Consider the following 26,434-nt stretch of genomic DNA (forward strand, 5'->3'; position numbering starts at 1 on the left):
TTGCCTTTCCAGAGGAAGGTGTAACCCCTGCCTTGTTCTTTAAGCTGCCCTTCTGCCTGTCCTGTCTCACTCAGGGTGACAATGTCAAAGTGCTGCCAATCCCAGGTGAGGATGACAATCTGATGTCTGTCATTGCTGGGGTTATCCATAAGGATCCTGATGTTTCAGGTCCCAATGTTTATCTGGGTGGGTTGTTGGGGTGTGTGGTTGAGGAGGCGTTAGGGTGGAAGATTCCTGTGCTTGGATTATTTGGTGTGGGGTGGTCTTTGCACACCAAACACAGCACGAGACCTTGATATACAGCACGAGGCAAATCTGAGATAACTGGAGGCCAGGTTCTGCTTTAAGATAGGGAGTTTATAGAAAATGAAGGAGTGATGTAAATCTGCTGCTTGGGATGGCTAAAGGACTAAATAGGTGAGAGTTGAGCCATCTGGAAACAAGGGGAATAACCTTGAAGTTAAAAAAAAAAGGATTATGGATGTAGGTTTGCTCACTGCACTGGAAGGTTCATTTTCAGATGTTTCGTCACTATACCAGGTTAAATCTTCAGTGACCCGCTGGACGAAGCATTGCTGATTATTCCTGCTTTCTATATATATGTTTGGGTTTCTTTGGTCGGTGATGTCATTTCCTACAGTGATGTCATTTCCTGTTATTTATCTCAGGAGGTGGTAGATCGGGTCCAAGTCAATATGTTTGTTGATAGAGTTCTGGTTGGAATGCCATGCTTCTAGGAATTCACGTGCGTGTCTCTGTTTGGTTTGTCCTAGGATGGATGTGTTGTCCCAGTCGAAGTGGTGTCCTTCCTCATCTATATGTAAGAATGCTACTGAGAGAGGGTCATGTTGTTTTGTGGCTAGTTGATGTTCATGTATCCTGGTGGCTAGTTTTCTGCCTGTTTGTCCAATGTAATGTTTGTTACAGTCCTTGCATGGTATTTTGTAAATGGTATTAGTTTTGCTTGTTGTCTTTATAGGATCTTTCAGGTTCATTAGCTGCTGTTTTAGTGTGTTGGTGGGTTTGTGGGCTACCATGATGCCAAGGAGTCTGAGTAGTCTGGCAGTAATTTCTGAGATGTCTTTGATGTATGGGAGAGTGACTAGGGTTTCTGGACGCATTTTGTCTGCTTGTGTTTTTGCTGAGAACTGTGTTTATTGGGTACCCGTTCTTTTTGAATACACTGAATAGGTGATTTTCCCCTGCTCTGCGTAGCTCCTCTGTGCTGCAGTGTGTGGTGGCTCGTTGGGATAATGTTCTGATGCAGCTTCGTTTGTGGGTGTTGGGATGATTGCTTCTGTAGTTCAATATTTGGTCCGTATGTGCTGTTTTCCTGTAGACATTGGTTTGAAGTTTCCCATTGGCTGTTTGCTCTACTGTGAAATCTAGGAATGGCAGTTTGTTGTTGTTTTCCACTTCTTTAGTGAGTTTTATGCCAGTTAGGGTATTATTGATGGTCTTGAAGGTTTCTTCTAATTTGTTTCGTTTCGTGATGACAGCTCAGCGAGCAAACCTACATCCAGAACCTCAATTTGAGCTACAAATCTTCTCAAAAACTCGCTAAAAGAATATTATATTGTGTTGTGTTGTATAGAATAATACACAAAAGCATTTCTTCAAGTAAAATTTAGCGAAAATCTGATTCTGTCCATAAGGCTGGAGGTTAATTTAAATATTAAAAACTTTGGTTCATAGACTTTTATTAGGCAGTAGTGTTAAGGCCAGAACTAAGGATTGCTAAATCGAGTTGAGATACACATTAACCATGATCTAATTGAATGACTGAACAGAGGGGATGATGCCTTTTTCCTTTATACATCATACCCATTGAGGTACAAGCAGCTTTCCAGGGCCTCTGCAGTGCTGGTGCTGAGGCAACCTTCCCAGCAGCCTTAGGATTGCACTCACCTTCTCCCCTTCCCCCCCAAACCTTAGGATTACATTCACTTCCCCCGACCACACACGTCCACACACCAACATGAACCACCCCGCCTTCCCAAACCCCAGCAAATATTTTGGTTTAGTTCAAAATATTTCCTGGTCATACCTGGAGCCCTGAACCAGCTGACCTTTCCTCATGATAATCTGGACATTGATCATTGGGTACCCTTACAATCATCACCTCTGAACTCAATCCTGACCCTGTGGTCTCCCTATGTCCACAATACTGCAAGCAGGAATGACATTCATGAGGTAGACATCTGGCTATGTTCTGTTTGCTAACATCGTTGTGATGTGGAGGTGCCAGTATTATACAGGAGTAGACAAAGTTGAAAATCACGTGACACCAGGTTATAATCCAATAGACTTATTTGAAAATACAAGCTCCAAAAGTTTGTATTTACAAACAAACCTGTTGGACTCTAACATGGTGTCCTGTGATTTCCAACTTTGTCAACTTATGTTGAAACCTGCAATGTAGTAAATTATATTACATAGCAAATGCTTAATTTCAAATGCAGACAAACAGTAACCTAGACAAATCTGCTTGACAGATCAGAAATACCGGTTGGACTGCAGACAAGCCTTGCATGGCCCACAGCTCTGCAATCAAATTACACTTCAAGATCACGCTTACACTTTTGATGATAACGAGGTTTGTTTCCCTTATTTTGATTGTGAACTGCATGGGCTTTCTTGTTTGTAGATTTTAATGCCTTTAATTATATGTATTTTGAATCAAGAAGAGTAATGAAAGGAATTTGCATCTATGGTGGCACAGGGCTCAGTGGTTAGCACTGCTGCCTCACTGCACCAGGGAGCCGGGTTTGATTCCAGCCTTTGGAGACTGTCTGTGTGGAGTTTGCACATTCTCCCTGTGTCTGCGTGGGTTTCCTCCGGGTACTCCCGTTTCTTTCCACAATCCAAAGATGTGCAGGTCAGGTGAATTGGCCATAGTGTTCAGGGATGTGTAGGTTAGGTGAATTGGCCATAATGTTCAGGGATGTGTAGGTTAGGTGAATTGGCCGTAGTGTTCAGGGATGCATAGGTTAGGTGCATTAGTCAGGGGTAGATGTAGAGTAATGGGGAATGGGTCTGGGTGCATTACTGTTTGGAGGGCCAGTATGGACTTATTGGGCCAAGTGGCCTGATTCAGCACTGTAGGAATTCTATGATTATATAGTATCTTTAACATACTGATAATACAACGTCACAAGATATTTGATTAGACAGAATCTGATGCTGAAACTCATGTGGAAAGATCAGGATGGGTGACCAAATATTTGATCAAAGCTGGTCAGTTTGAGGAGCACTGTACTGTAGAAGAAAGAGGTGGAGACAATGGGAGCTTCAGAGAAGAAATTACAGAGATTAGACCCTACATTGTAGAAGGCACAGCCGCCAATAACAAAGGAAATTGGGAAAATTAAGATGTCAGAGTCAGTGGAGCACTGAGAACAGAGAAGAATCACTTTAAATCTGCACCAAGTTAGAGGTCAGAGTGTAGAGCGAGGCTTGTAAGCAGCAAGTCACACACAACCAGCTGTTCAGAATTCCTGTACCCCTCATAAAAGTGTCAATTCATACTGGAGTATATTACAGATATCCGCTTCCACAGCCTGACTCATTCACTCCTGACCCTGGGATCATTTAATGTTTGTCACCCTATATTTTCTAATAGTCAGAAGTGAAATGCCTAAGACACTGAGGCACTAAGTACTGTCTAAACAAAGTGAGATAGGGATTGACATAAAAAAGTACTGCTGATATTTCAGAGTAAAACGTGGTCACTCTATTTTATTCATTCATGGAATGAGGGCATCACTGGTTAGACCATTTGTTATTGCCCATCCCTAATTGCCCAGAGGGCACTTAAAGGTCAACCACATTGCTGCGGGTCTGGAGTCACATGTAGGCCAGAGCAAGTAAGGAAGGCATTTTCCTGCCCAAAAAGACACTAGTGAACTAGGTGGAGTTTCCTTGACAATTGACGATGGCTTCATGGTCATCGTTAGACTTGTAATTCTAGATTTGTATCTAATTTAAATTCCACCATCTGCTGTGATGGGGTTCACACCTGCGTCTCCAGACAATTACCTGGGTCTCTGGATTAACAGTCAAGTGATAATATGACTAGGCTGTCACCTCCCTCTGAACTTTCACACCAACGTGAAATATTAATCATTAATATAGCCAATATATTTATACAACCAATATATTTATAAATAACAGGCAAAGTTTACTCATGATCAGAAGGAAGATGGATCCAAAATTTTGGCTGATTTATTATACTAATTTATTTTTCACTGTCCATCAAATTTTTAAGTCAACTGCTCATAAGCCTGATATTTGTTGCATCTTGTAACTTTTGCCTCAAATGCATCTTTGTTGTTATCTCACCAATAATTTTCTCCCTATCTCACAAGTCGCTTACTTAGCAATGTTGATGTGCACTCTGGTATTTCATCTAACTGCTCTGCATTTTTATGGGTTTTTAAAAAATGGGTTGTGGGTATATCTGGCAAGACCAGCATTATTTTTGCGCATCCCTAATTGCCCTTGAACTAAGTGCTTTGCTCTGGCATTTCATTGGGCACATCAGGTTACTGCTTGTCTAAAGTCAGGTTAGGCCAGATTGTATAAGGATGGCAGATTTCCTTCTCAAATTGACATCAGTGAACCAGATGGGTTTTTACAACAATTCACGATCACGTTGTGGGCACTATTCCATCACACCTTTGGTAAGTGCCAAAATACTTCACAACCAGTAAATAATTTTTCAAGTGGACCATCCATTAAACATGACACCCAATACACCCACAGCCAATCTCATTAATACACATTAATACCCAAAAGACCAATCACTCTATAGTTGGAGGCATTGATTGAGGAGAAAGTAAGTTGCTGTTCTTTGTCAAACCATGCTATAGACTTCAAACATCTTCACTATTCTCATAGGGAGATGGAGTCACATATTTCATATTTCTTTTGAATGATGGTATTTGCTCAGTGCAGTGAAGTTGCCAACTTGTTCCAGTCCAAGAGTAGGACTTTAATGTCATTTTTTTCAGTGAGTGCTTTTGAGTCCCATGTTAGACAAAGAGAATTCACTAACTAACGTGAGAATGTTGTTACGACCAGTCACCTGGCAAGATTCCCCAACTTAGTACAATTCCAGACAGCACACCTGAAATCACTGCACAGAGTCTGGTATCCTGTCACCAAGTCACCCTTTATTTACACATGCACAGTACATAGACTCTGACTCCACCATGTCAGAACCAGTCCCTAGAGTGAGGAAACACTGACCCTCCTATTTATACCTGTCAGCCAGGGCTCCCTGATTGGCCCACATTAACAACCCAGTTAAGGACTTTATTTTTTAAAATGTATTCATCTGTAGGTGTGAGTGTCAGTAGCTGGGCAAATTTATTGCCCATCCCTAGTTGCCCTTGAGAAGGTAGTGATGAGATTCCCTCTTGTACTGCTGCAGTCCACCTGCTGTGAGTTGACTCACAATTCCCTTAGGAAGGTAATTCCAGGATTCAGACCCAGTGACACTGAAGGAACAGTGATATATTTCCAAGTCAGGATGGAGAGTGACTCAGAAGGGAACTTGCAGGTGATGTGCTCCCTTATATCTGCTGCCCTTGTCCTTCCAGACTGGTTTGGAGAGTGCTGTCTGAGGATCTTTGATGAGTTTCTGCAGTGCATCTTGTAGATAGTACACACTGCTGCTACTGAGCATCAGTGGTGATGGGAATGGATGTTTGTGGATGTTTGTGGATGTGATGCCAATCAAGTGGGTTGCTTTGTCCTGGATGGTGTTGAGCTTCTCGAGTGTTGTTGGAGCTGCACCCATCCTGGCAAGTGGGGAATATTCCATCACACTCCTGACTTGTGCCTTGTAGATGGTGAACAGGCTTTGGGGAGCCACAGTATCCCTAGCTTCTGACCTGCTCTTGTAGCCACTGTGTTTATGTGGTGAGTCCCGTTGCATTGCTGGTTAATGTTAACTCCCAGGATGTTGATGGTGGGGATTCAGTGATAGTAATACCAATTAATGTCAAGGGGCAGTGGTTAGATTGTCACTTATTGGTGATGGTCACAGCCTGGCATTTGTTTGGAACAAATCTAACCTGCAGCTTATGAGCCCACGCCTGGATGTTTTCCAGATCTTGTTCCATTTGAATATGGACTGCTTCAGCATCTGAAGAGTCATGAATGATGCTGAACATTGTGTAATCATCAGCAAACATCCCCACTTCTAACCTTATGCTGGAGCGAAGGTCATTGATGAAGCAGCTGAAGATGGTTGGACCTACACTGAGGAACTCCTGATGTCCTGGAGCTGAGATGACTGACCTCCAACAACCACAGTCATCCTCCTATGTGTCATGTATGACTCCAACCACTGGAGAGTTTGCCCCCAGATACCCATTGATTCCAGTTTCACTAGGGTCCCTTATGCCACACTCAGTCAAATGCAGCCTTAATGTCAAGGGCTGTCACTCTCACCTCCCCTTTGGGATTCAGCTCTTTTGACCATGTTTGAACTAATGTTGTAATGAGGTCAGGAGCTGAGTGGCCCTGTGTATCACTGAGCAGGTTATTGCTGAGCAGGTGCTGCTTGATAGCACTGTTGATGACACCTTCCATCACTTTACTGATGATGGAGAGTAGACTGATGGGGCAGTAATTGGTCAGGTTGGATTTATCCTGCTTTTTGTGCACAGGACGTACTTGGATGATTTTTCACTTTGTTGGGTAGATGCCAGTGTTGTAACTGTATTGGGAGTAAGTGAGGACTGCAGATGCTGGAGATCAGAGTCGAGAGTGGGGTGCTGGAAAAGCACAGCAGGTCAGGCATCAGGAATTCCTGATGAAGGGCTTATGCCCGAAACGTCGATTCTCCTCTCTTTGGATGCTGCCTGACCTGCTATGCTTTTCCAGCAACACATTCTCGACTTGTACTGGAACAGCTTGGCTAGTGGAGCAGCAAGTTCTGGAGCACAAATCTTTGGTACTATTGCTGGAATGTTATCAGGGCCCACAGCCTTTGCAGTATCCAGTTTTTTAAATTGTTTCTTGGTATCACATTGAGTGAATTGAATTGGCTGAAAACTGGTGTCTGTGATGGTGGGTACCATTGGAGGAGGCTGAGATGGATCATCCACTCGACACTTCTGGTTGCTGATTGTTGTAAAAGCTTCAGCCTTATCTATGGCACTGATGTGCTGGGCTCCTCCATCATTGAGGATGGGGATATTTGTGGAGCCTCCTCCTCCAGTGAGTTGTTTAATTACCCATCACCATTCACAACTGGATGTGGAAGGACTGGACAGCTTAGATCTAATCCATTAGTTGTGGGGTTTTTTAGCTCTGTCTATCACTTGCTGTTTATGCTGTTTGGTACACAAGTAGTCCTGTTTGGGGTTATCACCAGGTTGACACTCATCTACAGGTATGCCCGGTGCTGCTCCTGACATGCCCTCCTGCTCTCCCCATTGAACCACGGTTCATCCCCTGGTTTGATGGTAATGGTTGAGTGGGGGATATGCCAGGCCATGAGGTTACAGATTGTGCTGGGGTACAATTCTGCTGCTGTTGATGGCCCACAGCACGTCATGGATGCCCAGTCTTCAGCTACTAGATCTGTTCAAAGAATGTACCATTTAGCATGAAAGAAAGAAGTTTAAAAAAAAGATACAAATCCGTCACCCAGTTCTGTGAAGATTAGATGATGGGATATTGTGGTTGTACTTTGGGTGATACTGATCGTACTGATGTTGGTAAGCAAGTGGCTTGCTTCAAGATGCTTGGATCAGCAGCTCAGCTGAAAGACCATTGTCCTGATTCCTTTGACTTCATTTTCAGTTGCATTTGGTTCCAGCAAAGAGAAAGAAAGACTTATTTTATCCTGCAGTGTAGGGATGACCAGGGTTTTCTCAGCTGGGACTCTCACAGTACACATTTGCCCATGATCACACACAGACCACAGGTGGGATTGGCTTTGTGGCTAGATGACTTAGAGCCCGAACTCCTAGGCCCGAAACCACAATGGGAAACTTTTGAGTAGCCAGGCCCGATGGAACTTTCAGGACAGGTTAAACACAAAACAACTGCACAAGACAAAGGCAAGCAAGGAGAAGCCCAGATTTACCCTGGGAAACGAGACTGGAGTATGACGTGTAAATTATCCAGAGTCCCACCATGACCCTGTATGGAGAGAGGGAAGAGACCTTGACACACCAGAGGATGGACACTGAGAGTAACCCCAGCATCTTCCATACATCAGGGATCCCATTGGATGCTGTGACCTTGGTATGCAAGATCAACTGGGTGAAGGACAGAGAACATTCTGGAAGGATGCAGTGGGGAGATAAGAAGGGGCAACTGGAGGTCATTCCCTCAGCAAAGACTCAACCTGGCCAGCAGCAGAGCTCTGACTACCTAGAGAGAGAGAGGGGAGAGAGAGGGAGAAACAGCGCCAGGGATCTGGTTTTGATTCCACTCTCGGGCAACTGTGTGGAGTTGGCACATTCTCCCAATGTCTGTGTGGGTTTTCTCCGGGTGCTCTGGTTTCCTCCCACAGTCCAAAAATGTTCAGGCTAGGTGGATTGGCCATGGGAAACTGCCCATGTTGTCTAGAGATGTGTAGGTTAGGTGGATTAGTCAGGGGAAATGCAGGGTTACAGGGATAGAGTAGGGGGGTGGGATACTGCTCAGAGGGTTGGTGTGGGCTTGATGGGCCAAATGACCTGCTTCCACACTTTAGGGATTCTATGATTCTATGTGTGAGAACAACTTCTGTCAAGTTCATCAGAGCCAACTACAAGCCTGGCCAAGTTTAACTACACAGATAGTACCTGATCCTAGTATGGAAGCCAGTAGTAGATAAAAATTAGAATAGTAATTAATTGGTAAAGTAATTAATTCTAAGAATCAGAAAGTTTATCATGAAAGAGCAGAGTTTTTGATCATATTTAGCATATTTTGTGAATATCATTGCAATCCAACTCTGACACAGAATTCTGTGTCTTGTTATCCTACTCTACTAGCTACCTGATGAAGGAGCAGTGCTCCGAATGCCTGTACTTCAAAAAAAAACCTGTTGGACTATAACCTGGTGTTGTTGATATTTCTCCTCTTGTGTTCACAGATTAAGATTGCAGTTCAGTTTACAATGCCTTCTCCCAAGTCCTTCTTTTTGAAGCTTCATTGACACCTATCAGGTGTGACATTCCAGGCTCTTCCCAGAGTTTGAGGATAACCTACACACGCCTTGCAGGCAGTCACTGAATTCCATTGCTTGGAATTTTCAGAATTTACACTTGGTTTCATTTATTGTGTTGTAGAAAAACCACACTGAAATTTAAAGTCGAGTATGTCCATTGAATTTTTGGGGGTTTTGATCTGTTGTCATGACAGTGTGTTGTTGATTATTAGGTAATGTAAATTTCTTTTGCTTTAGCATTCAGACATCTGTGAATACATCTTGAGAAGGAGAAAAAAGAAGAAAAGGAGAAAACGTAAAAATTTCACAGAAGAGGAAGTTGGCTTCCTGCTAGATGGAGTGAGGAAAATGGGATATCATTGGAATTCCATACTTTGGTCCTACCCATTCCAGAAAGGAAGGACCAATGTCGATCTGTCACGCAAGTATCGGACATTGCAGGTGTGGAAAATGATGCATTTTGTGTTGCATGTAGATTGTGAGAATGTCCTCAACCCAATAGGGAAAGGCCCATACTGTCTGTATAAGCAAGTGGACCATAGATTTAGATCATGTCTTTTTAAAATCTCTGCCCAGATATTATGATTACAGCTAATCCTCAGGACTCTCAATCCTGGGTGCTAACCAATAATCTGTCAGCAAATTTGGATATCGAGGAGGTACAGGATTTAGCTTGTCCACAATGGAATCACATGTTAATGCACAAACCCTGATTCTCCACTTGTCTGAAGATGTTGAAGTTTAATTCAATGTTTACCACCATCCATTACTATTCCTGTGCGCACTCAGATCTAGAGAATGTCCTTAAGGTATTGCGGTTAAGTTCACCCTCCAGCATTGTTGGAAAGCCTGATATTTGTTACACAGACCACGGTCCAACTGACGGACTGGCCAGTTCCTGCAGAGGGCAGTTATGGAACACATTGGGTTAGAATTGGAGTCACTCGGAGGCCACAAGCTTTCCTTTCCTGAAGATCATCATTAAACCAACGGGATTTTTACAACATTCAGACAGTTTCGTGGTGACTTTTACTGATGTTAGTTTCTCATTTCCAGCTCCCTTTATATAAAAAATAAAATTCTCAAATTATCCATAGATGGAATTTAAACCTCGCGGTCCTGAACTATAACCTTCACACTGATGTTAGGGACTTTCATCAGCAGATCCACTGACAGTGACCCCATCTCACCATCTTTACAAAAATGTCTAATCAGCATGGTTAATGACAGGGTGACTGCAAATTTGGGTCAAAGTTTCCCTCACAGGATGGTGATGTCCCTAATGCCAACCTGAACTTGCTTTGTGTGTAACATAGCTCTATGCTGACTTGACCAGTGCAACATCAAATGAACTCCTGAACACCACACTCATTTTATATTATAAAGATTGAATCTTTCTTTTTAGTGTTTAATATTCAGATCATTTTCCAAATTATCATACACACACACATACACACATTTTTAACACAAATATGTGCAAGAAACTGTTAAAGGAACATTCGAAGGCTTGTGTGAATAAATTCAGGGATTAACCACCATGGTAAGCAAACTTCAGAAAGAAACTCCTGGTCAATCAATCCAGGTTTCACTGTGAACAGACCTTTCCACAGTTCCATCAGCTGGGACCATAACACGGTGGCACAGTGGTGAGCACTGCTTCCTTACAGCGCCAGAGACCCGGATTCAATTCCCACCTCATGCAACCGTCTGTGTAGAGTTTGCACATTCTCCCTGTGTCTGTGTGGGTTTCCGCCGGGTGCTCTGGTTTCATCCCACAGTCCAAAGGTGGGCAGGTTAGGTGAATTGGCTATGCTAAATTGTCCCTAGTGTTAGGTGAAGGGGTAAACGTAGGGGAATGGGTCTGAATGGGTTGCTCTTCGGAGGGTCGGTGTGGACTTGTTGGGCCAAAGGGCATGTTTCCACACTAAGTAATCTAATCTAACCTAACACGCAAACTGTTCAATACATTAGCAGTTACTGACTTCTAGGATCTTAAACCAGCAGAAAGGAATATGAAGGAAATGAACTTTGTAGAAAGATGGTATAGCAGCATTATTGCACTGTGTCCATTCTCTGCCTCTGAAGGAAACACTTCAGAAAGAGGAGGAGAGGAAAACCAGAAAAAACCCCAGCTGCATTCTGTTCTGACATTATTGTAATCTATTTTTCAGAAAGGAAACTCCCCAAGAAAGATCTAAAGACCCAAGACAGCTCAATGGAATGAAGGTGGCTTCACATACAAGCAATTTTAGGTTCGAGCAAGCACAAAACATGCTGGAGAAACTCTGCAGATCTAGTATAGAGAGAAACCATTAATGTCATGTCTGTTGTCTGAGATCTTCAGGAGCCTGCTAAGTTTCTCCAGCATTCTCTGTTTTCATTTCAGATTTCCAGAATCTGCAAGGTTTTGTTTTCAGGAAGTCTTGGTGAGATTTAGCCGTACAGATTGTAAAATACTGAAGGAGTCTTGCTACTGCGTTGAGACATTCCATAGTGAATCAGGAGCACAGCAGAGTGTTGTGTCACCCTCAGTACTCCAAACTTAAACATGTCACATTATCTTTTCAATTACTATTCACTGACTTAATGTTGAAAAAATGTGTTAGCCATGTGACAAGAACAAGAGAGCAATCTTCAGTATTCACTGTCTATGCTTGAACAGAAAGAATGACTAACACTAAGGTTGCACATCCCAGAAAGATTCCAGTCTTTTGAGGCAGGGAGGGGTGTATCATAAATTGGGGAGTATTTGTGTTTATTTTTAATCTGTTCCAGTGATGATAATAAAATAGTTTTAGTAAACATTGTGTACTTGTGTTATCCCTCTCCTCAAGCATAGTTTTAACTGTTGTTCTCAATGTTTAAAAACAAGAGTAGTATTACAAGCACACTAACTGAATGTTTATGGAATAACATCTTGGATGTTGAATGCCATGCCTAGAATATTTCTGGCTTAGACCTGGGACATAGAGCTTGTTGGAGCCACTCACAGATCTACTTATAAATGGATATTCCCTCACAGGCGAACCAGAAACTCTCCAACCCCTGCCAGACATAGCATACTGACTGTTCTTCAATGGTGAGTATGATTGAATTTTGTGGGGCAAAGATTTGGAATGAATTAGCTTGTCCATTGCAAGCGGTCTTGGTATTCTGAAGCAACAGTGGTTGCAGCATTATGGTAACTTCAAGCCCCTCACCACACAGCATGCTCGGATGGGGATTAAGACTGAGATAAAGAGGAATTTCTAAGAGTTGAGACTTTGAAACTCCTTATCACAGACAGCTATGGGGCTCCGGTCCTAGTGTATGTTGAAGGTTGAGATTGAATTCCAAACTGATCAACAATCTAAGGTTAGGGAGGAAGAGCAGGAAAGTGGATGCACAGTGTCAGATCAGTCACACTAACAAATGGCGTAGCAGGCTCAAGAAACTTAAACTACTCCTGTTCCTTATAATCCTGTAATCTGTATTTTCTGTGTTGGCACAGAGACATCATTCCAGGATTGCTAACCTAACCAATTTCAGAAAATCCTGTGAGAAACTTAACATAGTACTATTGCTGCATGACCATGCAAGAAATTAAACTAGTCTAAACAATACCAGACACTTCTGAAAAATTATTACTGCAGCAGTGAGTACTGAAATGCATCTTCTACATATTTCAAATGAACTGTTAGGCCTTCAACTCAAGAGTCCTCAGTCAACAGGGAATGGTTAAGGAAACTATGTACTCCATATACAGTTTAAGTAAATTGAATAGGGATTCAAAAGTGAAGATGGAATCTATCACCAGCTGTTCAGAGAAACTGCAGACATGTTAGTTCCTTTTCAATTGGACAAGATATACACCGACAGTAAAATTGATTATTAAGTTTTGGCTCAAGTGAACACCATAGATGACAAAACTGGATCAGGAGTGTGCTCCCATTTGTAGAAATTTGTAACTAGAAACAAACAGGTTAGTCAAGAAGAAATTCAGAAATCAGGAGTACTTGAAGTGGATAGTATAGATGCAAGTCAAAAAGGAGAAAAACTTAATGAAACAGTGAATAGATTTAAGACAGCAGATTGGAAAAAGATTGTTCCACTTGAGCTAACATCTGGATGGAGTGGTGGGGACAAACAGCCTACATAAAATTGATATCTTACATTCAAAGATGGCACTTGCTTGAGGAAGTGTTTCAGAGCCTTAAGAGGGTCTGAGTACACATCGACTCTTCACTCAATACATGAACACTGTCCTTGCCATATGAATGGTGAGAGATCAGACTTCACTTTGGAGTTCTCTTCCAGCACCACTAATCCAGAATCTGGTTTCCAGCATCTGCAGTCATTGTTTTTACCCCTTCAAAGTCAGTCAGTAAAGAGCACAAAACATTCTGTAAAGATGTGTTCAGGAAACAGGTTTTAAATTGGGTGCCATTGCACAAACAATGTTTAATGGCCAAGAATGCGTGCACAGACAGGTATTTTCCTCTATTAACCAAACATCCCTACCAGAAGGTAGGACAATAATGAGATTGTTTATAGCATTGGCATTTGTGGGTTGCTACTGTTGAGTCAAGTTTGGAGTGCTAACTATAATTGCATTTCTCCATATAGATCATTGATCAAAAAACGTCAGTGTCAACCTTTACATGTTTTGTCTAGTGCTTGTATTTGCTATTTGGTCAGAATTATTCCACAGCCTTAATTTTTCCACAACTACCACTCAAGGTTCCCTTTTAGGCAGTGCCCACCTTATTAAAATCAACCCTAGACTCCTTTGTCACATATACACAAGCATATTTCTGAAGGTTTTAAACAAGGTCTCCAGTCATCTTTGTACATTTTAACAAAATATTTCCTGCAAGGTGAATTTGATAATGGCTAAAGCTTTGTACTTCTGCCATCAAAAGTAATTTAAAAATCAGCAGGTAGATTAGAGCTGTTCCTGCTTAGATTAAGCAGTTACAAAAAGTAAAACTCCAATGAGGCCATTATTTCAATAATATGGTAAAAGCTTTGTCGAGTGAACAGAATTGTACCTTCCCATTACTTAATGAACTCTAAAACCAATTTTTTTTGCATTTTGAAATGCAAGTTATGAAAGCAAAGAAACAGATGCTGGAGGAACTGAACAGGTCTAACAGCATCTAGAACAGAAAAACAATGAAGTGGAGTTGAGGAACAAAAGCAGTTGTTTCCTCATCTTGTGGTAATGGCATTGCTGTTCTGCTGTCAAGCTGTATATAGCAGGTTTCAGTAATTTTAAATGAGGGAAACGTAGCAACAAAAAAAAAAAAAGAATAGCAGGGTTGTGGGGCGGAGGTGAGAACAACTAACTGGATAGCTATTTGACAAAACCAATGCCATTAATAGATCAAAAATCAATGTCTTTGACCTTCCTATTACAAAATATTTAAGTATATTCACTATTGTACAAGAGTTCCTTTATGCATTACAGATACTGGGTTAATTTGAAATGACAATTATCTAGAGGTTACTTAATATTTTTCAAGAGGAACTGGAGGTTTGCAATCAAATTCTGTACAGAGGAAGTAATTGAAAGAGTTCACAACAAAGTTCAGGGGAATTGTTAGCACCCAGTTCACAAGTAGAGGAGATTGTTCAAAATGATGGACCATAAATCCAGCAGCTGGTATTATAGCAGTAAAGCCCACACAACCAATTTCCAAATGCCCTCTTTCAGTTTAAATGAAAGTCTCACTAACCTAGTCAATATGGTCAACTCAATCTGCAAGGACCCCAGCCTTCTACCTTGAAGGTATCTTAAAACAGGGAAGAGATTACACAAGCTTGAGAAAGTGCGCAAAATATTTAATTTAATCCTTCCTTCATGGAGGAACTCTGTACCAATAGCTATGCGGGTGGTAGAGCTGGGGTTGTTAGGGAAGCTGTTTGATTAATACAGACATGGCTGTCTTCACTAAAACAGATGCAATAAGTTACCTTGGTCTTCAAAACAGATGTGTGTAAACTGAAGTGTTAAATTAGAACTAGAATGAGATAGTTGAGTGTTCATGGTGAAGAGGAATAAAGTGTTAACTCTGTCATTGTTATGACAGGTAAATTCTAGCATGGACCGCTGGTGGCAGAAAGATAACCTGCAGTCCATGAAGGTTTTGCCTCTCCCCACCCCCCACCAATACCAAAATTACCAGGTCATTGTCAGGAATAATTACCAAATTCAAGATTAGAGAGTTTATCCTATTCAATTAAAACCCATTTTATTGCAGTAAAAAAAAAGGTGCAGAGGAAACTCGGGTTCAAAAAGGAGTTTAATATTGAGACCAGCACAGACTTTGAAAAACCATACTGGACTCAACATGAATTCTGCTTCAGTGACTGCTGGACCCACAAAGGCACCAGCACTTTTCAGATTTCCAGGTCTGCTTTATTAGGAGAAATGGCAATTTTTGCCAATGCAACTTTACAACTTAAAACAGAAAACTGGGTCAAGTATGATACATAATTTATTAAGTTTCCAAAGCATTTAAATTTTAAAACCTTCACATTATCCAATTAGTTACAACTGATCTTGCAAAACAGGTCAAGTTAAAGATTAGTTACCTCAACTATTCAAGTGTGCATCTCTTAAATCACTGGAGCATTTACATGCCTAAAAAAGTATTCATTTGACAGCTTGCATCCCAAGCACTCTCTTGGCACAAGGCTGGGTCTTCATTGATCTTTAGTCATCTGTAAGATAAATAGATAGATGATGGAACCAGGCAAATTCATATATACTGCAGGTTTAAAAAAGTGTCCCCCACTTGCAGCACAGTTAAGCTCAGTCTTTCCTCAAATCAAACCTAGATGCGGTTGGTTTGAATAAGATCCAGAATTCCACATCTTCCACTTTCCATAGATGGTTTATTCACTAAGTAGTTCATGGCTTTGGATTCCCATTTCGTGGTCAGATCTACTCAGCCCCGAATCCAAGATTTGATCAGGTTCCTCTAGAGATCGATTTCCATCGACTTGCTCAATGGATTTACATTTTGTTGGGTCACTCTTCACATCACAATTCTGGTCTTCAAGATACTCTTCAGCAGGTTCATTTTGACCATTCACTTCAACTTGGCTTATGGATTTGCCGAAATCTCCCACTTCAGTATCTAAAGGGGTCCCATTAGAAACAGGAGTCTCACCAAGGCAGGTCTTTTCACTTTGGCTTATCCCACCATCCACCACTGACCCATTTTCAGTTTCTGTAGAAACAGCAGCCTCTGTCTTGGTCAGATCAGTTGGACCTTGTTCTCCAAGATCTGGAGAACCTCTGGATTCTGTGACAGGAAGCTCTGAAGTTTTACCTACTTCCACAATTTCTGGATCCAAAGACAATTCAGTTGAGAATGAAGTGGACTGTTTCTCAGGAGGCACTTCATTTTGGAGATCTGAATCAGTGGTGTCAAAAACATCCGTAGACTCCTTAGTCATTAGTTCTGTATCCATTTCTACTTTCTCTTCCTGTGTTGCTTCTGTACAGACAGTGAGCTTAATAGCCGGTATTTTCTCAGAACTGCTGTTAAGCAGGGCTACTTCTGCACGGTCTTGGCAGCTCAGTTCTGGAATTGGCTCACTCATGGTTTCAGGCACTTCCTCCTCTACATTTGGGCTAGCCCTGGGAGCACATTCCACTGCTGTAGGATCTGGAGATCTTGCTGGGATCACTTCCTTCACAGTTACTGGAGTAATCAGCTCTGGAGCACATTCAGCCACCATGGAATCTGGCGATTTTGTGACTACATGGAAAGTATTCTCTGGTGCATGGTCAGTGTCAGGATCCTTTGGATCTGCTGGAACTACATCAGTCACACTTTCTGGTACACTGTTCTCCTTCAAAGTGTCTACAGATAGATTTCCAGAACCTTCCAGCACTTGGTCTTGATCTAACAATTCAGTAGTGAGTCCTTGAGCAGAGCCATCTTGCAAATTGTCAGAATTCTCGGTTTCTGTTTTTATATCAGCTTCTATTTGGACAGTGGTGAGAATAGACTCACTCACCAGCTTTTCCTGAACGTCATCCTTACTGCATGGCCCAAGAACATTTTTCTCTAGATCTGCACATTTGGCCATTTCATTCTTCAAGACAACATCAATAGCAGTTTCTTCTGTTATTTCAGACAATTTCGGTGTCTTGTCCTCATGTGGCACATTTTCGACTCCAGGCTCAGACTTGATCTCTAGGTCAGAGCTTTCAGCTTGTTCTTTCACAGCAGGTTGTTGGGAAAGACTATCCTGGGTTTTGGTCAACTCTTGCATAGACATCTCAGCAATTTCTTCAGGAAATTGGCCAGTTTCTACTTTGGCATCTGGGCTCACACTAGAGTGTGATTGTTGACTGTCTTCCATGATGTTTGGTGCAGGATGGTCAGAGTGGAATCTCTCCTCAGTTGGCAGATTTGACACTTCAGCCACACTCCCTGTGCCCAGAGTTGGTTCCTCCTGGGCTTCTCCATCTGGGCTGCACACTGCCACCATATCACTTGGCTTCTCTTCACTAGGCACTGGCACATGAACTGCAGCACTTGAGCCAATACCTGGCACTGAGCTCTCAACTTCAGCCTTTGTTAGATGCTCCTCCTGGCTCAATTCTTCTGTTGGTTTTACAGAATTTGTAAAGGTTGCACTCTGTTGTGCCTCTGAAGAATGTACAGCCTCATTATCCTGAGGATCAATGCCTGCTTTGCCTTCAATGGTCACAGTGGTCAGGTCAGTTTGGTTTCCTGCAGTGGTTTCACCCGTTGTTTTGGGGGCCTCATCTGGTTGCTGGTCAGGCAGCTCAGCTGCTGGAGTCTTGAGCTGTTCCTTGGAAACATCCCTGCTTTCAGGCTCATCTTGTTTCACCTCAGGCTGGTCAGTGGACTCTGCAACAGGTTTGCTGTCTTTTGGGTCATTCACATTGTAGCCCCTCTTCTTCCTACTCAGCCTGCCACCCATACTTTCGTTATCTGCGAGTGGAAACATTCAAGATGTCAGGTGAATAACAAATGGACATTGCTTTAAACAAGCAGCTCTAGTCATCTTATACAAAGTGAAGCACAAGACATCTTATTGGAAATCTCAGATAGTACATCTACTGGAGTAATTTGCATAATTGCAAGCAATTGTGTAGTTAGTGGCAAAACAGGCAGAAAGAATTTTAATCGGGAGCATTGCTAAAATCTTACCACATTCCAGCAATTCAGCATCAGGCTGTACAAAGGATGGAAAGGGGTATTGAGTTACCAATGCTACTGTTACACTGGCACCTTAACTATGAAGTTCATACATCTGACGGATTAATTTAGGTTGAGATGTAGTGACTGGCTGGGACAGCATTGATTGCTTTTAGTGGTTAGCTACCTTTTCACCCAGGTGATGAAGGAGCAGCAACACATTTCCAAGTCAGGAGGGAAGTGGCTTGGAAGGGAAATTTGTGATATTCACATGTGTCTGCTGCCCTTGTCCTTCGATTATGGAACTGGTAGTGGTTTTGATACATCGTCCAGGATGAATTTCTTCACCACTGCTACTAAATGTTGCGAGGATGTTTTTAGATGCAGTGCCAGTCATTATGGGTTCCATAGTCCTGGATGGTGTCAAACTTAGAATGTTGTTGGAGCTGCACCCATCCAGGCAACTGGGAAGTATTCCATTACACCCGATTAGTGCCTTGTAGATGGTGGACAGGCTTTGGGGAAATCAGGAGGAGAGTTACTCCCTGACCTTCCAGATTCTGACCTGCTCTTTAAGCCATACACTAATTGTTTAGTCCCGTTCCATTCTGGTCAACGTAATGGAACTGGACTAGCCATTTAGTACCATTTGCAAGATAAAAAAAAGTTTATTGAACAGGTTTGCCAATACATGAAGTCAGTAGTGATCATGAACAGACTACAGATGTTTAAAAATCATTGATTTGTACATGGTCATGCTACCATTTCCTGCTCAAATTCAAAATCATTATAATTATACCAGACAAAAACCAGTCTCTCCTGTTGTGCTCTAGTATAGATTGTGGTTCAATACAGTTCCTTTTTGGGCATTTGGACATTGTTAGGATGGTTTGCTGTTGCTTCAGTTCGATGCAGAATTAGCTGTCCTCACTCATGTGCCAGTTCATTGTCCCACAATTTCACAAATGGGAAGTACCTTCTGGCATCACACCAAGTGCCTGAACAGGTGTCAACAAGCCTGACCAGACATGCTCATTTCATTCAAAAGGCATGATGAAATCAAGGAAAGAAAAATAATTTCAGAAAAAGACAGCTTATACCAATTAATTTCCCCTTTAATTAACCACTTCCATGGGTGTGGCAATTTAGAGGTACAGATAATGAGGTCATTGACCAGAGATCAAACATTTTGATCTCTAGAACTCTAAAATGAGAGAGGTACCCACAAATAGATAAATCAACCTAATCTAATTAACAAATCTAGATTGTAACATGATTTTATTGATTCTAGGAGTAAGATAGTGGTAATGGGATTAATTGATGGCTGGAAGATTAGATCCTGATAGAACAGAAGGGATTGATGTAATCTAGATAGCAGACCACTTCCAAAAATATGCAGCTGTAACAAAGTGGCTCTTAACCATTGATTACTTGGGGCTGCTGTCCCTGGGGAGGATAGCACTTTAATCACAGGAGCTGCTGCTGGCTGAGTTTTTAAAACTGCTACTAGGATTAGCTTCCAAAGGGAAACTAATGAAACAGGATGGACTGGCGCACAATCTAAACCTCATCATTTGCAGCACACACACAGGACATGCATGTTATAAAATTCAGGTGGGATTGTAATAGAAGAGTAGGTTTCTGGACAGGAATTGTGATGTGCCAGAATCAATACATGTTTATTGATTTACACTAGAACTATTAAGCAGTCTCATTTTAACACTACACAAATTGTTGTTGGAGATGCTAAAGAAACTAGCATTTTGACTTTAGCAGACTGACGAGAGATATTAGATTGAATAAGTGATTAGCATACTTAGTGGATTTTTTTCCCACAAACTAAGTGAGCTGGCCATTTAGCCCATTAAACCTGCTGTACCATCTGATAAATGGATCCTTTTTGTGGCCTTAACTCCCCTTTCCTAATTGTTAATCTGCAACTCAGCTCAAATATGCAACTTTCACAAAAATTCTAAATTTTAAAACTTTTGAAACAGAAGATATACTTTCATCTTAAGAAAGCCCTTCCCCGTGGTCAATAATCTTTATAAGAGGAATCTAGAACATAGCAAACGTGAGACTGCAGATTCTGGACTTCAGTCTAGATTAGAGTGGTGCTGGAAAAGCACAGGTCAGACAGCATCCAAGCAGAAAGAGATGCTTTGGGCAGAAGTCCCTCATCAGGACTGCGCTTTTCCAGCACCACTCTAATCTAGACTACTGACCATGTCAATCACCCAAACTAAATACAGTCCAACCTGCTCAACCTTTCAAGGTAACTCCTTCAAGTCAGCTGTGCCATATGGCTTAATTCCAAACATGGGGAAAGTGGGTAAACTGGTAGGCTATTGGAATTGCAAAGCCAGACTGGTAATTGAATAAACAGTTAAGGGAAGATCACCAATTCTAAATCATGTCTTAACAAGATACTCAGCTTGCAAGCTGCATCTTAAAAGCCAGCTGGTGAGTACTGCCTCCAGCCAACAGCTGATTCAAGCCAAAGAGAAAGGCTTGAAAGTGACCAGTGCTTCAACAGATGATCTGCAATAACTGCAGACTAATCTTTGCTTTAAAAAAAAATAAAGTCACCAAGCACATAATGACCCTGCCAAAGTGGCCTGGCCAACCTTAATTTCACTTGGTGAATTGGCTATGCATTAGTGAGCCTATAGATCTCAAGTATACATTTACTACTGCAATTCTACAGCACATTATATTAACTGTCATATTGAGATTCTCCTTAGAATATCCAGAAACCTAGTTAAGTTGAAATGGAGAGAATTTCACATGGCTTTGTCCAATTATACTTACTGACTACATTAACAGTTTCTAGTTTAGAGATAGCATTGATAATTGTTTCGTTAAAACTCCAAAAGCAAAACTAGAGATTTTACTCAATGCCCTGTAGAGTTGTAGCAAAATTACTTCTGACCTGTTTTATGAACATGGCTATGCATTTCAATATGAGAACATTTCACTTGATGTTAACAGGCAAGGCAAATTAAAACCAAAAATTCTCATTTGTCTGAAGGGATAAGGATTATTCAGCCCTCTAATTCCTGACAGGAAGGCTCACTTCAGCAATCCAATTCCAACGTCCCATGCCACCATCACCAGGATGAGTAAAAGCATACATGTTTCTACAAGGTGTCATTATTAACGAGATACAATAAAATCCTGTACTTTCAAAGTAGCCCCTCATACCCAACTAATATCCTGCACGAGTTAGAAATTAGAGCATGGAGGTACTTTGTAGGCTGACATCTGTTCAGTTGTTCCAAATTATACAGTTTTTCAATCGGAAATAACCTTCTGCTCTGCACTTGTGTTAATAATAAGCTGATTACTACCATTGTAGATCTGTTGGCAAGTAGTCAGCTATTAGTTCAGATTTATATTGACATTCCTTCAGTCTTTTCCCAAGCAGTACAAGCACATTCCAGACTTCAGGATCATATTAGGGAAGAGTCTGCATCACCACAAATGCAAGTTTGTGGCTCTAAAACATTAAAGTCTGAGAACAAGAGATCAAACAGGTACGTGGGGACATTAGTTTCTGTATGTTCAGGTTGTCACAGTGGAGTCGTCAAACAGCTCAAAGTGACCATTAGCTGAGAAGATGGTGTTCTAGAACAGAATTTTGAATTCTAATAGTTTTGATTGAATTTGGATTCACTCATGGCTAGCAATAAAACTTTAAACATTATTCTAATGGTCTTTTATTCAAAGTGTGTATTAACAAGACCAACAATTATCACCCACCCTTGTTTCCCCAAGTGGCATTTCTTATCTTGAATTGCCAAGTTTGTATTGTGTAGGTACAGTGGTTAAGTAGGTAACTCACTGAAGAAACAGTGATTAGTTCAAAATCAGGATGATACCATGAGCAGCTTGGAGGAGTTTCCATACATCTGTTGCTCATATCCTTCCAAAAGAAAGGTTTGTTTTCAGGTGTCTTGGGAAGAGCTTAGGCAATAGATCAGTGGATGTGCTGGTCATGGGTAAGATAGTGACAGGCAGGCTGTGTCTTGGTTGCTCAGTCCAGTGGCCCGAGCTGCAGTTCACCCAACTAGGAGCAACCTCTGGGACAAGGGTCAAGTGCTTGAAGACAGGAGAGATTGGGATGACAGACTATGGTGGATCTGCTGCCAGGTGATGCCAACTAAGTGCAAAAACACCACCATTTGGTTGTTGTTATCTACTGCTATCATAATCTGATCAGGGCAGAGTTGTTCTGAATGTGGGGTGTGCTGGATGCCTGACAGTTGCCTTTGGCCAATATTGCAATCATTGAACTGCTGAGTCCATGGAGGACATGACTCCACCAGATCTAAGTTCTGCAATAGCTAAATTCACCAAATTTATTCAAATGCATTTTACCCATTGGAAGGCAACAGATTCCAAAAGGCTAGAATCGAAAAAGGCCAAAAGGCATGTTTATTCCCTCCAAGTTATGCCTGTATACTATTACTTCAGCAGAAAGTAAAAGGCTTCAGGGTATTGGGTCAGGCTCTATTTAATGTGGTAAAAGGGTAGACAAATTTGAAACTTTTCTTAAAACGATTGGAAGGTGTTGATATTCAAGACAATCAAGGTGACCTAGTTCATGGGCAAAGGCCAACATGAATATTTAGCAGCAACTAGGGAGTGGTACATGGCTTTGGCTATTGGTGCACAACAAGGAACAATGGCTGCTTGCATTTGTCACACGTGGAGACAAATTGTGGAGTGATGTTGAGTTTAGTCCCTTGGCAAAGAGGGAACTACTTTGGTGTGCAAAAGTTCAAATCAAAATTTATAGGATGGCAAGACAGTCTAGGAGAGATTGAGACAACCAAATTAATATTCTCTAGAGTTCAAAAAGCAGGAGAGGCAATGTCAGCAAAGCTACTCTCTGGGCTCGATGTAGATGGTATCCCTTACTGAAAGTGACTAGAACGGAGGACAATCAAAGACCACTATTTTAGGAGCAAAGGAGGAACTTGTTCCTTCAGGAGCGCAGATGGGCAGTGAATTCCAGACTAAGGAAACAGCAGAAATTCAGTCACAATACAGATAGACCAGATATCAAGGGATACGAAGGTAGCCCAAGGAAGAGTTTAAATGCAAGATCAGCCTAAAATAGCTGTGGCAGAAATAGGCTCAATGGACCAAATTGCCTACTCTTCACCAATGCTCAGAATACATTGCTACTACTCCTATCGCTCTCTACAAGATTTGATAAAGAAATTCACAAAAGTTCCCTCCAAACCCATAACCATTACCATCTAGAAGGTTGCCAGCAGATACATGGGAACATCCTGGAAGCTCTCCTACAAACCACACCCCAACATCATTGTTCCTTCAGTCACTGGGACAAAAATCTTAGTCACCTCCAAGGGCACTGTGGGATTCCTACCATATGGACTACAGCAGTTCAAGACAGCTCACCCCCACCTTCTCAAGGGGCAACTAGGGACAAGCAATAAGTGCTGGGCACAGCCAACACCCATATCCCAGAAGTGAAAAGAACAGACTATTCAGATAGATGCTATACATAAACATCCTCCTATTCCTTTTAAAGAGGAAGATTTCCAGGTCTATGTTAATTATTAGGGCAAGCACCTCCCATGAAGATTAGACCTGGGGAGTTTCACATTTATCCTTTTAAAAGCAGCTGCCCCTCCTCCTAAAAAACAAACCCTGACACACTCTTTCCTGATCATTCCCATTTACAAACACCATTGAAATCTATTAAAAGGCTTCAGGCCATTAAAACCTGAATCTGGGACAAAGACCAATGTAAGTGATTGAATTAAAACGAATCGAGTCAGACATTCAGTGCATTCGCAAATTCATTGTCAAAACGGGTCTCGCCTCATCCATCACCGGTTTTGTCTCTGCAGAGGGGGGGGGGGGGGGGGGGGGGTGAGTCTGACCTAGACCAGGGCTCACTGCTGTCCTCCCGTTCCGAAGGAGAGCCGAGTATTACACGTTCCTGGTCAGCTGTTGCTCCAGCCTCTCCCGCCGGTTAATACTCCTCAAACCTAGAGCCCTGCTCAGAGAGTTCATATTGGCCAGCACTCAGCATTTTCATTCCAATCGGAAAATCAGGTAGAGACGCAGATTTAATGCGTTATATTCAAACTCGGGACTCCAAGAAAACTCCGTAAAGCTTTAAGGACTCAGTATTTACTCACGGGACAAAGACTGCAACTGAAACTGGAGGGTGGGGGAGATTTTTCAGACTGCTCCCTCTTCCCCACCCCCTCCCCCAGAGCCCCAGCTGGAGTGAGGGGGGGGGGAAAGGAGGAGGGGTGTCTGACCGACAGCAGGAACTGGGGAAAATACCCCTGACCCCCACCCCCTCCCTAAACAGTTAGCCCGGGGGGGGGGGGGGGGGATGTAAAGCCTTCCCAAGCCGCCCAGAGCGGGGCCGCTATAAAACACCCCCACCCACAAAACCCAGGCTGGAACCGAGGGAGGAGGAGGGGGGGGGGGGGGGGGGGAGGGAGACATTGAGCCGCCACACCCTGCCCCCTAACCCGGGGAGGAATGGGAGGGGAGGGGAGGGGAGGGGAAGGAGGAAGGGAAAGAGAAAGAGACCTCTCCCTGGAAATCCATTCCAGAGGGTTCGAGGGGACTTCCACTTTTTATAAAATTCACCCCCGCCTCCCCAAGAACAGAAGGAGGGGGCTATCCCAGCCCCTTTCCCCCCCCGGGCAGGGGGATTTGGCAACAGATTCCGTTTCTAGTCAGACTGGTCCTGTGAGGGGGGGGGTGATGGATTTTACCCTCTCCCTCCCGGTTTTATTTGGGGGGGGGGGGGGAGAAGAAAGGAGGATGAGATTTCCAGGCCATTCCCCAGTTGAGGGTGAACCAGCTGCTATCCCGACTCTCCCCACCCCGGGAGGGGCACTGAGTGATATCCCTTACCCCCCCCCCCATTAAACACCGAGCGACAGTAAAACAACAGACTTCACACACACCCAGGGGTGGTACATCTCCCCCTCCCCCGGGGGAGGACTCCTAGTCACTCGGAGTCCCGAAGCCTCCTCCCCCCACCTCATTGAGACGTGTGTGGGGGGGGGGGGGGGGGGGGGAAGAAAAAGAAGAGGAGAGAAAGAAGAGGAGGCGAAAAGGAGTAACATTCCCGGAATCCACTGGATCTCCCGGAGACAGGGGGTTACAGCCGGAGACCACCCTCCCCCCGGGACGGGGGGTGGTCGCGAAAGTGGACAGAAAGAGAGGGGGGGGGGGGGGAAGAAAGAGAGAGAGACACACACAGACACTAAACGGGACAGACAGGGGGGCAGTTTACAGCCCCCACCCCACGGGCGGAGGGAGAACAAAGAAAGCCCAACCCCGGCCACTTTCAGGGAAATTCCTGCAGTTCCCCCCCCCAAAAAAAAACCCTAGAAACGACCCTGTGGCTGTTTCAAACCGAAGCAGGGGGTAAGCCCCCCAAAACCTCAGCAACACTGGATTAAAACCCCCCTCCCCCCGGGGAGAGGAGGGAGTGTGTAATTCGGTGCAGCCTCCCCTGGTTGAAGTGCCGCGCAGGTACCTACCAGCGTTGGGCTCCGGAGCCCGGCAGCAGCACAGAGAGTTCCTCCAGGCAGACCAGCCGCTCGCCAGCGAGTGAGCTCCGGGGCGGGACATGAGCGAGGCGCCTCCCTGCTCCCAGCCCAGCCCCTTATTTATTCCCTTGGCCACTCCGAGTCCTCCCCTCTCCCTCATTGTCTCTCCCCCACCTCGTCCCGGGACTGCTCCGGGCTCAAACCTTCCTGCACCCTGTTGGAGCAGACACATTCCCCCCTCCCAGCGCGTCGGCTTTCTCTGGGGGCGAGGCCATTCAGCCCGTCCAGCTCTTCAATGCGATCGTGGCTGATCCAGCACTTAAAAGCTTTTCATCCCATAACCCACAGATATCTGAGTTATACCCAGCACATCTTGTGGCTGGGAGAAAGGGAGACCAGAGCCCACAGTGTGTTGCTGGAAAAGGGGCTGATGAAGGGCTTTTGTCCGAAACATCGATTCTCCTGCTCCTCCGATGCTGCCTGACCTACTGTGCTTTTCCAGCACCACACTCTAGACACATATTTGTGGC

At 43.2% G+C, this 26,434-nt stretch overlaps 2 protein-coding genes across 2 annotated transcripts in view; one reads left to right on the plus strand and one right to left on the minus strand.

The window, feature by feature from the left end:
• The window catches only part of terb1 (telomere repeat binding bouquet formation protein 1), a 164,806-nt gene extending 153,385 nt beyond the window's left edge, over positions 1-11,421 (plus strand). The window contains exons 17-18 of the mRNA XM_060838318.1: positions 9,458-9,619; positions 11,350-11,421. Of these exons, the coding sequence (XP_060694301.1) occupies positions 9,458-9,619; positions 11,350-11,376 (189 nt within the window). The 3' untranslated portion in view covers positions 11,377-11,421. The remainder of the gene's footprint in view (positions 1-9,457; positions 9,620-11,349) is intronic.
• Positions 11,422-15,656: 4,235 nt separating this feature from the next.
• si:dkey-56m19.5 (polycystin-1-like protein 3) lies at positions 15,657-25,952 on the minus strand. The gene is made up of 2 exons (XM_060837568.1): positions 25,896-25,952; positions 15,657-18,138 (listed from the first exon to the last, which is right to left on the minus strand). Exon 2 carries the CDS (start codon positions 18,125-18,127, stop codon positions 16,058-16,060), a length of 2,070 nt encoding a protein of 689 aa, XP_060693551.1. The 5' UTR covers positions 18,128-18,138; positions 25,896-25,952; the 3' UTR covers positions 15,657-16,057.
• Positions 25,953-26,434: the final 482 nt, after the last annotated feature.

The sequence above is a fragment of the Hemiscyllium ocellatum genome, chromosome 17 (assembly GCF_020745735.1).
Source record: "Hemiscyllium ocellatum isolate sHemOce1 chromosome 17, sHemOce1.pat.X.cur, whole genome shotgun sequence".
Classification (NCBI taxonomy): domain Eukaryota; kingdom Metazoa; phylum Chordata; class Chondrichthyes; order Orectolobiformes; family Hemiscylliidae; genus Hemiscyllium; species Hemiscyllium ocellatum.

Excerpts from the sequence above, each read along its gene's own strand:
- si:dkey-56m19.5 (XM_060837568.1), bottom strand. The coding sequence starts at position 18,127 with ATGGGTGGCAGGCTGAGTAGGAAGAAGAGGGGCTACAATGTGAATGAC.